This window comes from Etheostoma spectabile, chromosome 9, assembly GCF_008692095.1.
Source record: "Etheostoma spectabile isolate EspeVRDwgs_2016 chromosome 9, UIUC_Espe_1.0, whole genome shotgun sequence".
Taxonomy (NCBI): domain Eukaryota; kingdom Metazoa; phylum Chordata; class Actinopteri; order Perciformes; family Percidae; genus Etheostoma; species Etheostoma spectabile.
Window position 1 is genome coordinate 3931175 of NC_045741.1, and position 13520 is coordinate 3944694.

The 13520-nt window shown below is 38.3% G+C and overlaps 1 protein-coding gene across 2 annotated transcripts; it reads left to right on the top strand.

The window, feature by feature from the left end:
- Positions 1–2792: 2792 nt before the first annotated feature.
- Positions 2793–10369, top strand: cdca4 (cell division cycle associated 4). Of its 2 annotated transcripts, XM_032525921.1 has the most exons (3): positions 2793–3869; positions 7264–7401; positions 7748–10369. In XM_032525921.1, exon 3 carries the CDS (start codon positions 7757–7759, stop codon positions 8669–8671), a length of 915 nt encoding a protein of 304 aa, XP_032381812.1. In that variant the 5' UTR covers positions 2793–3869; positions 7264–7401; positions 7748–7756; the 3' UTR covers positions 8672–10369. The 2 variants fall into 2 exon arrangements, with proteins under 2 accessions (XP_032381812.1, XP_032381811.1); XM_032525920.1 differs by lacking the exon at positions 7264–7401.
- The last annotated feature ends 3151 nt before the right edge of the window (positions 10370–13520 follow it).

Sequence of the window (13520 nt, forward strand, 5' to 3'; positions counted from 1 at the left end):
TATATATATATACATATATATATATATATATATACAGACAGATACTGTATATGTATATATACACATATATATACACATATATATGTATATGTACATACTGTATATATGTACATATATGTATATATATATATATGTGTGTGTGTGTGTGTGTGTGTAAAATTCTTGTACTGGCACCTTTATTGATATTTTATATTTGCAATTTATCTTACTTTTTACTAGAAAAAATTTCCCTGGCGTTGAATAAAGTTCTATTTTATCCCCCCCTATTTTCTCTTCTATGAAGCTAATTCTAATCTAGGCTTTGATCAAATAGATTTGGGTGGCTTTGTAAATCATGTGTAGTCATGCTAACGATTTATCAGTTAATCAATTAATCGATCATTAGAAAAAGAATCAGCAACTAGGACAAACCAAAAAATCCTGGCTCCACCTTCACAAATGAGTGGAGACTAAACAATTGATCGACTAGGAAAAGGCTTGTCAGTTGCATCCCTAATGACATGGCAAGAGCATTTCCATGGCGCACAGTAAACACATTCCACATCATTTCCATATGAGACAGTGTAGGCAGGCAAATGAAAGGGACGGGGCTGTTTCATTCCTGCGTTACTGCAGCGCGTAGCCATGAGAAAACATTGTATTGGACGAGTCTATTTTTTTGACAGTGTTTACAAGTGGGAAGTCAGTGAGGGACCATGACTGTGTTGCTTTATCAACTAAATGGTATGCAGTACTTTTTCATGTTTTCAATCCCACATGTGTTTTTAAGTCTATTAGTTAGGCTTCCTGTGTGGAATGGTGGTGGGATTTAGGGGGTGGCATTTACCTCAGTTTATATTTGCACCTGCTGCTGAAAGCCTTTTTCTGTTAGGTTACATGTAATACGTTACATTAATTAATTAAACAACACTCCTTCCATGTTTGGAGTGGAGATTAATAACTGTACCTCTAGGTCCCGGATTAGTGAAGAAATCTAATCAACTGTTTTTTGGCTCAAACCAGTCTACCAAAGAATATCAAAAATATCTGTTGTAAGGGTTCTGAAATACATCATTAAGGCAGATTAATTTAGTTTTCAAGGGTGGAAACTAAAACCTTGATGGCAGCATCACCAGCATAGATAATTACTGATAATTACACTAAATTGACTAAAAGTGTGTTACATGTCGTAGGCTTGGCATTAGAGAGAGAAACTGAAACGGAAAGACTCTTAAGGTAGCTTCTAAATATGTCAGTGACAAGGGAATAATTTACATTGTGTATTTTGACACTTAATTCAACTTGAAATTGATAAACTTTGACACCTAAACATAAAGGAGAATACACATCATTCTAAGACCCTGTTAACATCTGGCTTTGAAAACATCATCTGCATTAATATACAAAATGACATCCCTTTGCATTTCCACTTGGTGTTTTGGTGTTTCCTAATTTTCTGCTATTTGTAATCTATTAACATCCAGGATTCACTGTTATTGACTCCATAGAAAAGTATAAAAAGTTGTGTGGCCACATGATTCACCCTGTAATCATTACAAATCATAAGCCAAAACATTTGGCTAAATCTCTGTAAGTATAATTAAGACAGAATGAGGTTCAAATAAGACAAATTACATCAAATGTACAAATTTGTTGAGTCAAGTCAAGTCAGGTCAATTGTATTTATATAGCCCATCACAAATTTGCCTAAAGGGGCTTTATAATCTGCACAGCGTACGTCAACCTTTGTCCTTTGACCCGCAATTTGTAGAAGGAGCAACTCCCCAAAAAAAGTCTTTAACTTGGGAAAAATGTAAGAAATCTCTGGAAGAGCAAAAGAGGAGGGATCACTTTTCCAGAAAAGAATGATAAATGTGTGGATAAGTGCAGTTAAATGGATTGATTGAATGTATACTGGGAACAGTTTGTAATATTCTCAAACCACTGGAAAGTTTTTTTTGTTTTAGTAGAATAAGATTTTAGGGACTCAATAATAAGCAAAACTTGTTAAGATGGAGATTTTGGTTTGTAATTGTGGTTTCATGACTGTGAACCATTTGTGTGCCATTTTTTCTGCATTAGCCTACTTTTAATACTTAAAGTACATTAAGCTAACAATACTTTACTTGATAATTTACTTAGTAATACTTTTACTTTAGTCATATTTTCAATGCAGAGCTTCCTATACTACTTATCAACTTAATAATGGAGTGTTTTTACGGTGTGATATTGCCAATGGTGGAATTAGTACTCAGTTCCTTTATCAAAATAAAAAGTACCAATACAATAATCTAAAAATACTTCATTACAACTAAACCTCTTTCAAAAGTATTATTTGCATAACACACTTCATGTATTACAGGTTAAGTAAAAGAAAATGGCCAGTGTGACTGGCATTATTTACTTATCATGACATTAGATTGTTACTGATGCATTAATGTGGAAGCCACTTTTTTTCTGTTCTAGCTGCTCCAGGTGGAGCTTAGTTTTAACTTCTATATGTAGTTAAGTAGTTTAGTCCAGAGGTTCCAAACCTGGTGATCTGGGCCCCTCCAATGGGTCACAAGATAAATGTGAAGGGTCATGAGATGATTAATGAGAGAGGGAAGAAGAAAAAAAGCAGTTCTACTAAACAAATTTGGGTCTTTGGTGAAACTGCAAACAACTCACAAACAAGGGATCCAAGTAAACCATAGGGTCACAATCTTATTTCAGCCAAGGAGCATTTACAAAATAGAGAATACACCAGGGACCCCCATGTCCCTTGAAATAGTTTGACGTAACGGAAGCCTTTTTTTTTTTTACACCTTCAGTCTTAGTTATGTGAAAGAACAACACAAGTTGTAATTTATTATAAAACATATTTGCAGATTCCATAAGTTTTAGATTTTTAAATTGAAAAGTTATCTTGGAACTGTTAAAGATTTAAAAAAGACCTTTGTGAAAATACAATTTTCTATATTGTGATAATTTAAATGAATGAATCTGAAAACTTTTCACAAAGCCCAAAGGTTACCTGACCCCTTTGAAAAACACTTGGTGGGGACACAAGCCAAAGAGGTTCGGAACCACTGGATTCATCTTTAATAATGCATTGTCTTGTATTCGATTATTATATGTTTCCTACATGAAACATCTTAGTCTGAAAAAAGGAACTATAGATACATGTAGTGAAGTATAAAGTGCAGTAATGTATCAGTGGGAGTGGAGTAGGTTCTAGCTCCTTATTGGTTATGTGCACAACAATAACAGAAGTAAAAGCAAAATGTAAATGTAAGACAAAACATAGTGCAAGTTAAGACATAGGGTAAAACATCAAATAAATATAAGTAATATAAGTATATATAATATACATATACTTATATTACTTAATACTAATACATATAATACTTAGTAATATATTTGAAATAAATAAATTGTGTAGACAGTATTACAAATGAATTAAACTGAATGTAAAAAGTAGGTGTAGTATAGTATAAGTATAGTATGTGTACAGAGGTGTAAAGTAAAAGTATAACGTTATGAGATAAAGGTAGTGTAAAATTATTAAGTAGCATACAATAGAAATACTCAAAAAATTGCTTTAGTGTAGGACTTCATGCCAACCACAGGCTTGTTCACTTGTTTGTCAAATTAAAGCATTTGGAGGAGAGAAAAGCAGAGAGAAATCATTAGAGAGGAATCCCAGGCATATGGCTGGCTTTTGTCGGCTCCCATCCCCCTCCCTTCTTTTCCTCCTGCCGTCCGCTCCGCAGAAGCAGCAGCAGCAGCAGGACAGAGGTAGTTCAGTTTTTGAAGCCGTGGCATGAATGATCTCATCTGAACCTGATCTCCGCTTCCCTGCCGTCGATCCTATGACCGAGACGGGAATAAAATAACACAAACACGAGGTGAGTACGGTTACCCAACCACCCGGCGATAGTCGTTTTAACCAGCTGCCCGGGTGACCGTTTGTTGTTTTTAGGAACTTAGCAGCCCAGCCACGGCGAAAACTCTTGTTTTTGGCTAGAAAGGAGGAAGGACCGCGGAGGATGTGTGGGTGGGAGCTCTTGGCTAATTAGCTGTACGCTTGCTAGCATTCATTTTTGTAATAAATGTCAAAAGAAGGCCAAACTGAGACGAATGCCAATCGTTTGTACCTCCACGGAGGTATCGTTTTTTTTCCCAGTTTCAGGGAACATCTTAGCATAGTTAGCTTAGCGGCAGCTCATAAACGTAAAGTCAGATCCGTAGTATAGCTAGCCGGCTAGCTGTTAGCTACTAGCGCAAAATGGCCTCATTGTCGCTCGGTAGCTCTGATGCTGAAAAGACAAAGCATGCGGCAGTCACGGCCAACAGTTCCGAGCCGCTCTGTATAACGACTCCAATGGCTCTAAACTGGCGGCTGATACTGCTATGTGATATTAAGAATGGGGAAATGTTTAAAAAGAATGCCCCCGTGCTGTAAGTTTATTTATTCATTTTGTACGCTGAGCTGTGAAAGTGGTGGTTATTCACTGTGCAGTGGGGGATGGGCCATGCTAGGAGCCATTGACGTAAAGCGAGCCTGCATTTTGTTTGGCGTCAGGCTCCTAGCATAATACAAGGGCTCAGTTTAGTAGTCATGTTTTTACCTACCACTGTATGTAGCTAGTATCGCTGTCTGGCATATGTATACGTGTGTAATACAAGTACCTGACTGCTATGGAAGCGCATTTGCGCCAATGTGGTGAAAAAATCATGTCACTATGATGATTTGGTTTCTCAAAAGAAGGATTCGGTTTCTCAAAATAAGATAGTATTTAGTCATTATTTTGAAAAAGTTTCTGATTATTTTGAGATACTAACACATTATTATGACTTAAAGGTTGTTTTTTTTCCACATTGGTGGGAATGGGCTTCCATGGTCTTAAATAGCTATCTATTCGCTATCATTTTAACACACTGATTTTTTTTTTTTTTAACACTGGATTACTCATTTCCTGATATCTGCTAGACACTTTTTTGAATATCATTATGTGTCAGCATTTTCCTGTTAAATCTTGGTGAAACAGTGTGACTAACTTTACTATTAAGGCCCTTTTGATGAGAAAATTACAGGGATGTGGAGGTTTAAATGCTTGATTGTGTATTGGAAATGGTCTTGATCTCAATCATTACAATGAAGCATCTAGAGACAAAATGTCTTCAAAGCATATATATATATATATATATATATATATATATATATATATATATATATATATATCAATCTTGAACTTAGCTTGCAGCGCTGTAAATTAATCAGCTTTATTGAAAAGTAGGTTTTCACATACAAAGATTTTGCCTTGGTGTTTTGGTGCATAACAATAACTTAAATAATAAATTAAAATACTGCAAAATTATGTTTGTCAGTGTTTGTCATGAGTGTTTGTGTTGACAAGTTTAACGTACGGTGGTGTGTGTGTGTGTGTGTGTGTTGTATGTATGTATTAATTATAATTATATATATATATATATATATATATATATATATATATAATTTCCAGTCTGATTTGAGTCTTTATCACAATAAAGAGAACATATATATACAACATACAACAATTAGCTTTCTGGATTTGTCAGTAACAGTTATTCTCTAAGTAGAATTCTTTGGATTTAACTCTAAAATGCTTGACTATAGTGTGTTCAAAAACCAATCATACCTATAAAAAAAAATCTGTCATGTCACAAACTGTTTTCTCTTCACTGTACAGTGTGCTTTCTCTTAGGTTGTAGGGCTTCCTGGTTGTACTTTATTTTCTATTTTTACACATTGTTGTTTTTCCTTTAGGGAGATGTTGCTTTCTAGTGTCTTGTTTAACAGGGGCCAGCCACAAATGCACTACACAAGAAGACAACATATGTCCATAATTGTTTTCTCACCCTTTTTGTATTTTAGATCTTCAGGCACTTTCATAAATGACTTTTTTTCCCCCTATTGTGTCTGTCAGGAATTGTTGTTTCCTATGTAAGTCAAGACTCAAAGAAAGCAAAGGCTCCCAAGCTATTCAGTGCACATTAGATCCACTTCCTTTTTGGTATGGATTTTTATAATTAATCTGATCAATAAGGTGAAGACAGTAGCAGTAATTTAATCAGTGTTTATCATTTTATGTCAGTTTTTCATGTGTAAAAAAGCAAAACAACAACTAGTAACTCCCCTTATTGAAGGTTGAAGGAAGAGATGGTTTACAATCAATCCCAACCAATTACAAATCACTCATTTGTTTATAATATGTTGGTTGAATGCAAAATGTTAAAACGTTTTTGTCATCCCAGTTTTTGGCTATAAAATGTTGCAACACTCCGGAGTGCCACAGTGTGTTCATTTTAAGATGGTATGTCATTTGCACAGATTATAGGGCTTAGTGTTGCTTGGTATTTTAAGAAAAAAACTGATTTGTTGGAAATGCATTGTGACAATAACGGCAATGTTTCATGCATTTAGTTAAATTTTGGTTTCCACAGGAAAGTGTAAAATTAACTCTTTGCTGTTTGCTTTCTACTCTGTAAACCCTAATGCTATGCTTTTACAGTCCGACATGTATCAATACTATTTTCATTGTATTCAACATGGTTTCACTTTTTGTGATTATGTTTAAAGGAATGTATCACAAATAGACATTTGAAGCAAGTGGAATCATTCACCCAAACGCCCTGCCAACAGGTTTTTACACAAAGGAGACAGCCGGACACTGCAACACTGTTTTTCTGTAAGGAAAATTAAACGCCACAGGCTGCTGTTCAGAGTTCAGTCTCCTATTTACATGCATTCCGCTAATTTCGGGGAGTCAAAGGGCCTTTAACGTTGGCAGGAGTGTTGTTTTGTTACTGTAAGACATCTGTGTGTGCCAATCGGTGTGTAATAAGGAAGTTGACTCTACTTTTTCCCCCCCTCCCTCAGTGAAGAGAAAGTGTAAATCTTGTTCTACTAGTTTTTGAAGCGTGGTGTGTGTGTGTGTGTAGACCCGGAAACCAGATATCCCTTGTAAATGTTAGTGGTTCATGGTAGTATATTGTATTGTGATATTTAAAATGCTATTTGTCATATTCTTATTACTTTTACCCCTTAAAAGCACCTTATTGATTAGGATATTTTCTTGATCACAGGTGGCAGTGGGAAGGAATACGTGCACTGATCATGTAACTTGAGTCCTGTTTGTTTTCTGACAAAGGTCTCTCTAGTCTGTGCTTACTTTGATGCAGCGTTTGCATTTAGTTGGTAACCATGCTATTTTCGGTGGCTCAGTGGTCTGTTAAAAGTGTGGTTGTTCCGCCCAGCAGGAGTCTTGCCTCAGACTGGCCTAAAATGGGCAGAAATGGTGCTGAACAAAAGCTGCTTGTCGCTCGTACAAAAGTACTTGAAGCGTTGCAGCCGGGACCGAGCTGCATTGCTATTGCCTGTGCCTCTCAACAGGAAAGGTATAGCAAACTTTCAGAAAAAAACTACAACAAACAATTTACTGTTTACTGTAGTCCATGAAGAGTTTAAACCTGTAGTTTATTTATAAAGTCACAGCTGCTGTTGAGCAGATTGTAGCCCTAGCTCCCTCATGTCCATACACAAATACTACACCACATAGCCTCATTACATCACACATTTACATAATTAATTATATAGCAATTGTTGTTTTTTTTAACTATGAACTTAGTTAGTGAAATTCAGAACAGTAGGCATGTTGTGCATTTGTCAGTGTGATACATTAGTTAATGCTCTGATAAGTGTTGGGGATCTGACTGTGTTTCTTTCTCCTCGCCATCACCACAGAGAGACAACATGTTCCCGAAGGGCACCAAGCGCAAGTTCTCCGATTCTGGAGAGGAGTCGGTCTCTAGTGGCGACCAGGTCCCGGTGGCTCCATCTGTGGCGACTCGGACGCTGACGTCCTCTTACAGCCTGCAGCGGCAGTCGCTGCTTGACATGTCCCTGATCAAGTTGCAGCTGTGCCACATGCTGGTGGAGCCCAACCTGTGCCGTTCGGTGCTCATCGCCAACACAGTGCGGCAGATCCAGGAGGAGATGACCCAGGACGGCACCTGGCAGATAATGACCCAGGCCCTGGCCGCCGCCCAGTGTCCCGCAGACCGCCTGGTGGCCACCGAGGTGCTATGCCGGCAGACAGACCCAGCAGCTCAAGCCGGCCAGAGCCCAAAGCCTTTCTCGGTAGTGGGTCTTGAGGAAGGATACCATGCGGAGGAGGTGGTGGAGGGAGAAGTGGAAACGGAGGTCACCATGTCCACTCTGTCGCCCGTCTCCCCCCAGCTGTCCTCTGCCTCTTACCTGGCAAGTCCCTTTGGCATGGGACCCTGCTGGGAAGAGGAGGAGGAGGAAGAGGAGGAAGATGGCGAGTGCGAGGAGGATGAAGAGGAGGACAGCGAAGAGTGTGTGTCAGAGGGAGAGGAGGGAGACCTGAGCGCAGACTCCAGGACAGGGGAGCAGGTTTTTGGGACTTTTGAGATCAAGCACCCGCCCCCTGACCCTGCGCTCGAGGAGCTGTTTTCAGACGTGGATCCGTCCTACTATGACCTCGATACGGTGCTGACAGGCATGCAGAGTGCCCCAAAAATGGGGCCTTACGATCTGCTGGAGAGCCTTTCCTCTCACGGGCCAACAGCCCTCAGCTCCAGCTCGAGCTGCAGGTCAGACCTCAACGAACTGGACCACATCATGGAGATCATAGTAGGGTCTTGAAACTCAGAACATTCCTCTGTACTGATCCCTCAGACTCTTTCCAGACTATGCACAGTACACATGTGCATGTTCTGTATGTGGTATTGTTACACATGGAGATTGTTAGAGGTTTTGGGACAAGGTGGGAAATTAACAGCAAGCCAAGTAGATTATGGGATAGGCTGTTAGAGGTGTAGTTAGTCTGCTCTAACGGCCTCTTAGGCAAGTCGATAGCTGCTGTTGGGTCCTTCATCTGTTGTTTAAAAAAAACAAAAATAACTAATTCAGTTATAGTGACGATGAAATGAATGAATTTTGGGATTCACAAGCCACGCTGGCATGTGGGCGAAGCAGTTAGTTTCCTACTTTGTTGATGAAATCCAAAACTTGGCAATATCTGTGAGAGGGCAAAGATAATTACCTATACCATGATGCATTCTTATTTACGTACTTTCCATGTTTACGTCTGTCATACATTCTGTCATACTAGCCCCCTCTGGCCGTATTCTCTGCCATTTTGTCCATTTCTATTTATTGTAACATGGACTGAGGAACAATTCATCACACTACATGCATCAGAAAACAGAACAAATTGTAAATCCAAATCTATGAATCAATGCATATTTTCCTAAAGATTTGAGCAATTATGAATGGAATATATGTATATGTACGTATGTGTATATAGAAATATATTTTTTGCATTATACAGCTGGAGGATTTTGCAAGTATCATTTGAATTATTTTTTATTTGTTTCCTCCCAAGCGGTTTTTAAGATTTTAATGTAGCCAGACTCGAGACAGTGTCTTCCCATGGTTTTGGTATAACAAGTCGACTGTAACCGGTGTCAGGACTGGCATCGTCACACTTTTAAAGGCGCTGTTCTTTCATTTTTTCAAAAGCTTTATGCGGTGCAGGGAAACTACTGCCAGCCGCCAAGGGCTGGTTCAGATTTGACTGTTTCTGGTAAGTTTACAGTAGCCAGTGGACAAATGTAAGTATGTTTCCTGCCCTGCTTTACATACAGATCTAATAACAATAATAACAGCTTTTTCCTGAAGTATTTGGAGAAACCCCGGGGTGATAACTGCATCAAGAAGCCATATTTCTTTCTCTCATTTGTTAGATCTACAAATGAAGAGTTCTGTGTTAACCCAATCTAATTTATTGTTTTATTTATTGTATTTATTATATCTAGGTACATGTATGCCATATTGACGTATCAAATCAACCACAAGGCCCAATTAAGTATTTATCCAAATTTTGCCCTCTGTTTTGAATGCAGTACCTATTTATTCCTCACACTTATTATTGTTATTAGTAGTAATAATAATAACCGGGTTACTATTCAGATCACTATGCAGCTCTGTCATACACGTTTCAAAATGATTGTATACGACTCAAATGTCCTTTAATTCCTTTATGCAAACAGTTGCCTTTCTCCTAAAGATGTGGAAAATCAAATGCATTTTTCAAAATTGTTCCTTGTCATCATGATGAAGAGATTTAACTCAGGCAAACAAAATGTATTGACAAAAATACAGTATTACGACACGCTTAATACCTTACCACAACACTCCTGAAGGATGTCCCTCTGGTCTGAATGGGAGCTAGAACTTCAAAGACTAATTACCGTTGTAAAATGTATGCATTTTTTATATCAAGGAAAAAACATTGTAGCATCTTTGTAAATATTTTTTATAATAAAAGGTGCAACTATTGATTGTGTCGTGTGGGTTGGATCATTTTAGTATTGAGCTTAATTTTCTACAGAGGTTTTTTTTTGTGTGTGTACCAACAATATGGTAGTTATTCTTAATACTTGGTGAATTCACTATATGGTTTCTGCCTCTTGGCCTGAAGCCCATTCATTTCTCAAGACAAATCTTCGGGTCATAAATATATACTTTACAATGGCTTTTTTCAAAGTGCATTTTCTGAAAAAGCTGCTTGTTTTTTTAGCAAATGTTATTCAAACAAGAGTAAATGGTGCGTTTTTTGCCAATCATTTTCAGTCACAGCTTAACTGTGCCCATGCTTATCATATCGAACGAACATGTCACCCAGTTTAACCGCATGGCTTAATGTTTAATAGTTTTTTGTGAAACAATGGAGCTCTACGATACAGAGGAATAAGATATATCAGGCTTTGATACACAATACCTATTAGCAGGATTAAGTCATAGTTTTGTTTTGGTCTTTTCACTGGATTTCATTTAGATTACAATAGCGCAGGGTTGTGCGGTAGTGTTGGAGTGTCACCTGAATGGTCCGTTTTTGTCTGTCCGCATCGACGGACTAAAAAAACCACTCACTACGGTAGGTTTAAAACTGGTGCTCAGGGCCAAATTGAGTAAATACACGATAAAACATAACATTACACATCATTGTGTTTTGTCTGATGCCCGGAAACTTGATTGGCCACGGCATCCACCGTGACGTCAACTTTAACCCCAAGGCTAAAGCAGTTATTTATTTATTTTGTTAGCATTCTCTGCAGTTTCCAGCCTAAACACACCACCCACATCCAAATAAGTTGAATAATGGCCCAAGAAGCGTTTTTGCAGAAAATGATGTCACAGTGAAGTTGAGCTTTTTTAGATATGAAATGGCATCACTTCATTGTGTGCTATTAGACATTTGTGTAAAATGGGAATTCTTGAGTTATGGCTAAGAAGGCGTTTTGTGAGGTCATAGTGATCTTGACCTTTGACCGCCAAAATCAAATCAGTTCATCCTTGAGTCCAAGTGGACGTTTGTCAGTCTCCCAGAAAGTGTGCCTGGCTTTGAAGCAAATTGAACAAAACAGTGGACTTGCAACTCCTAGCCTGTCACGTGATGCCCTCTGGCCAAAAAGACTTCCTCATAGACTTACATGGCGAAAGAGACGACTGTAAATCAGGGGGCACCTTTTTTGGAGTGTCACAAACCCCCGTGAAATGACTTGTTTTACTATTAGAATTTGATCTATTCGGTCTGAAAACATTTGGAAAGTCTAGGGTAGATAAGTGCCGATCATCAGGGCCATTTTTGGCTTCATGATGGCTTTATGTGTAACTGAGCAACTCTCATAGAAATGAACGCCACGGAGACAAACAATATAGAATATCACCAGCCCACTGGAGACAGTTCAGATGCAGAAGCATGATTGTTACTTCTCATTCAGAGCAACAGATCACTAACAGAGTAAACTGGAACTGTGTAAATGGGAAGTTGTATGGCTGGAAATTGAACAAAACGGTTCATTACTTGCACCAATGGAACATTGGGCATTTTAGGCCCTTATTTTCATAGGACTGCTGAAGACATGAAAGAGGAGAGAGAAGAGGACTGACACGCAGCAAAGGGCTGCAGGCCGAACCCACGGCCGCTGTGTCGAGGAGTAGACCTCTTGATATGGGCGCACTCTACCAGATGAGCTACCCAGCCGCCTATGTGTTGAGTGTGTTTTTGTGAGTAGATTTATTTTGTAAAAACGTGAAAATGAAAAGTGAATTAGATGTGACTCGGCTGCCATTTGACTGCAGCAGGACCTTTATCCTCACGTGCGTTCGCATGACGTTGGACCGTGAAATTTTGCATTAGATATGCAGAGAGTTGGATTCAACAGAACAGGACTTCTGTCTGTTTGCAGCTCAGGACATGCATACAAGGAACCTGTTCATGGTGGCAATTTTCTATAAATAATGAATGCTACTTTTAGTCTACTGAAGAGAGAAATTTCCTATTCTCAAACATGCACAAAGTCTGGTCTGAAACTGTCAAAGGGTATTTGTTCGTAAAATTCTAGCTTACACTGCATGCTGGCCTGCCGCCTAGTCTGCGTTTGCCCATAGTTAAAGATTAATGGCCTCTCGGTGACTCAGCAAAAAGGCAGCCCAACAAAAAAAGGAGACATTAGAGAAAGAGACTATTGTGTCTTAAAAAGCAGCAACAGAGAAAACAGCAAATACAATGCAGGAAATCCATACGGTGTTTCAGTGATGCACTTGGATGTACAGAAGTAACTAAGTGTGGGTTATCAGACGACTGCGCCGCCCTTAAAAACGTGAATGAGTTCATGTTAAGTTAAAAAGTGCTAAAAGGCCACAGGTCTAATGCTGCTTTCATGTGCATCTCATAAATCAAGACAACTATTTCTCACAAAGACAACATTTTGGCTGGACATAATATCATAATGGACCCCCATAGATAGTTAAACTAATTAAAATTACTACTAACTACAATAAAAACGACTATAACCAAAAAATGTAAACCAACAAACCTGTTATTAACTTCATCCTTCATGCATAACGGTTTTAATTAACTTATTTGGGCTTATTTTTCTGTATTTTTCAAACACCAATTTTTCAATTGGCACCAATTTAAAGAACATCAGCAACAGCAGCATTTTAAAGGTGATTTTAATACACATGCAATTGCCCCGTCCACCTTAAAATGTAGGTCAGCAAACAATGAATGTAATAGTTTCATAGTGTTGAATATTTAACTTTCTGTTCAGTAGAAGAATAAGAGCGAGGAAGAAGGAGAAGTGTAGCCGTGTGAGCTTCAGGAGGAACAGATTAAAAAACGTGAATGAAGAGTTTCCTTTTATGGTGTTTGCCCTCCCCTGTCTTTCCGGTCACGTCCCTCCCCCTCTCTTCTGACTCATCTGTCTCTTTAAAGTGCTGCATTCAGGTGCTCACTGGAACTCTCTTTACCTTCTAGATATTTCTGACTAATACATTGATATGTTTGTTTATATTTTCATATATAAATACTTTTGAAATACATTATCATTTATATATTTATATACATATATATATATATTCTATAAACTCACATGACACACACACACACACACACACACACACACACACACACACACACACA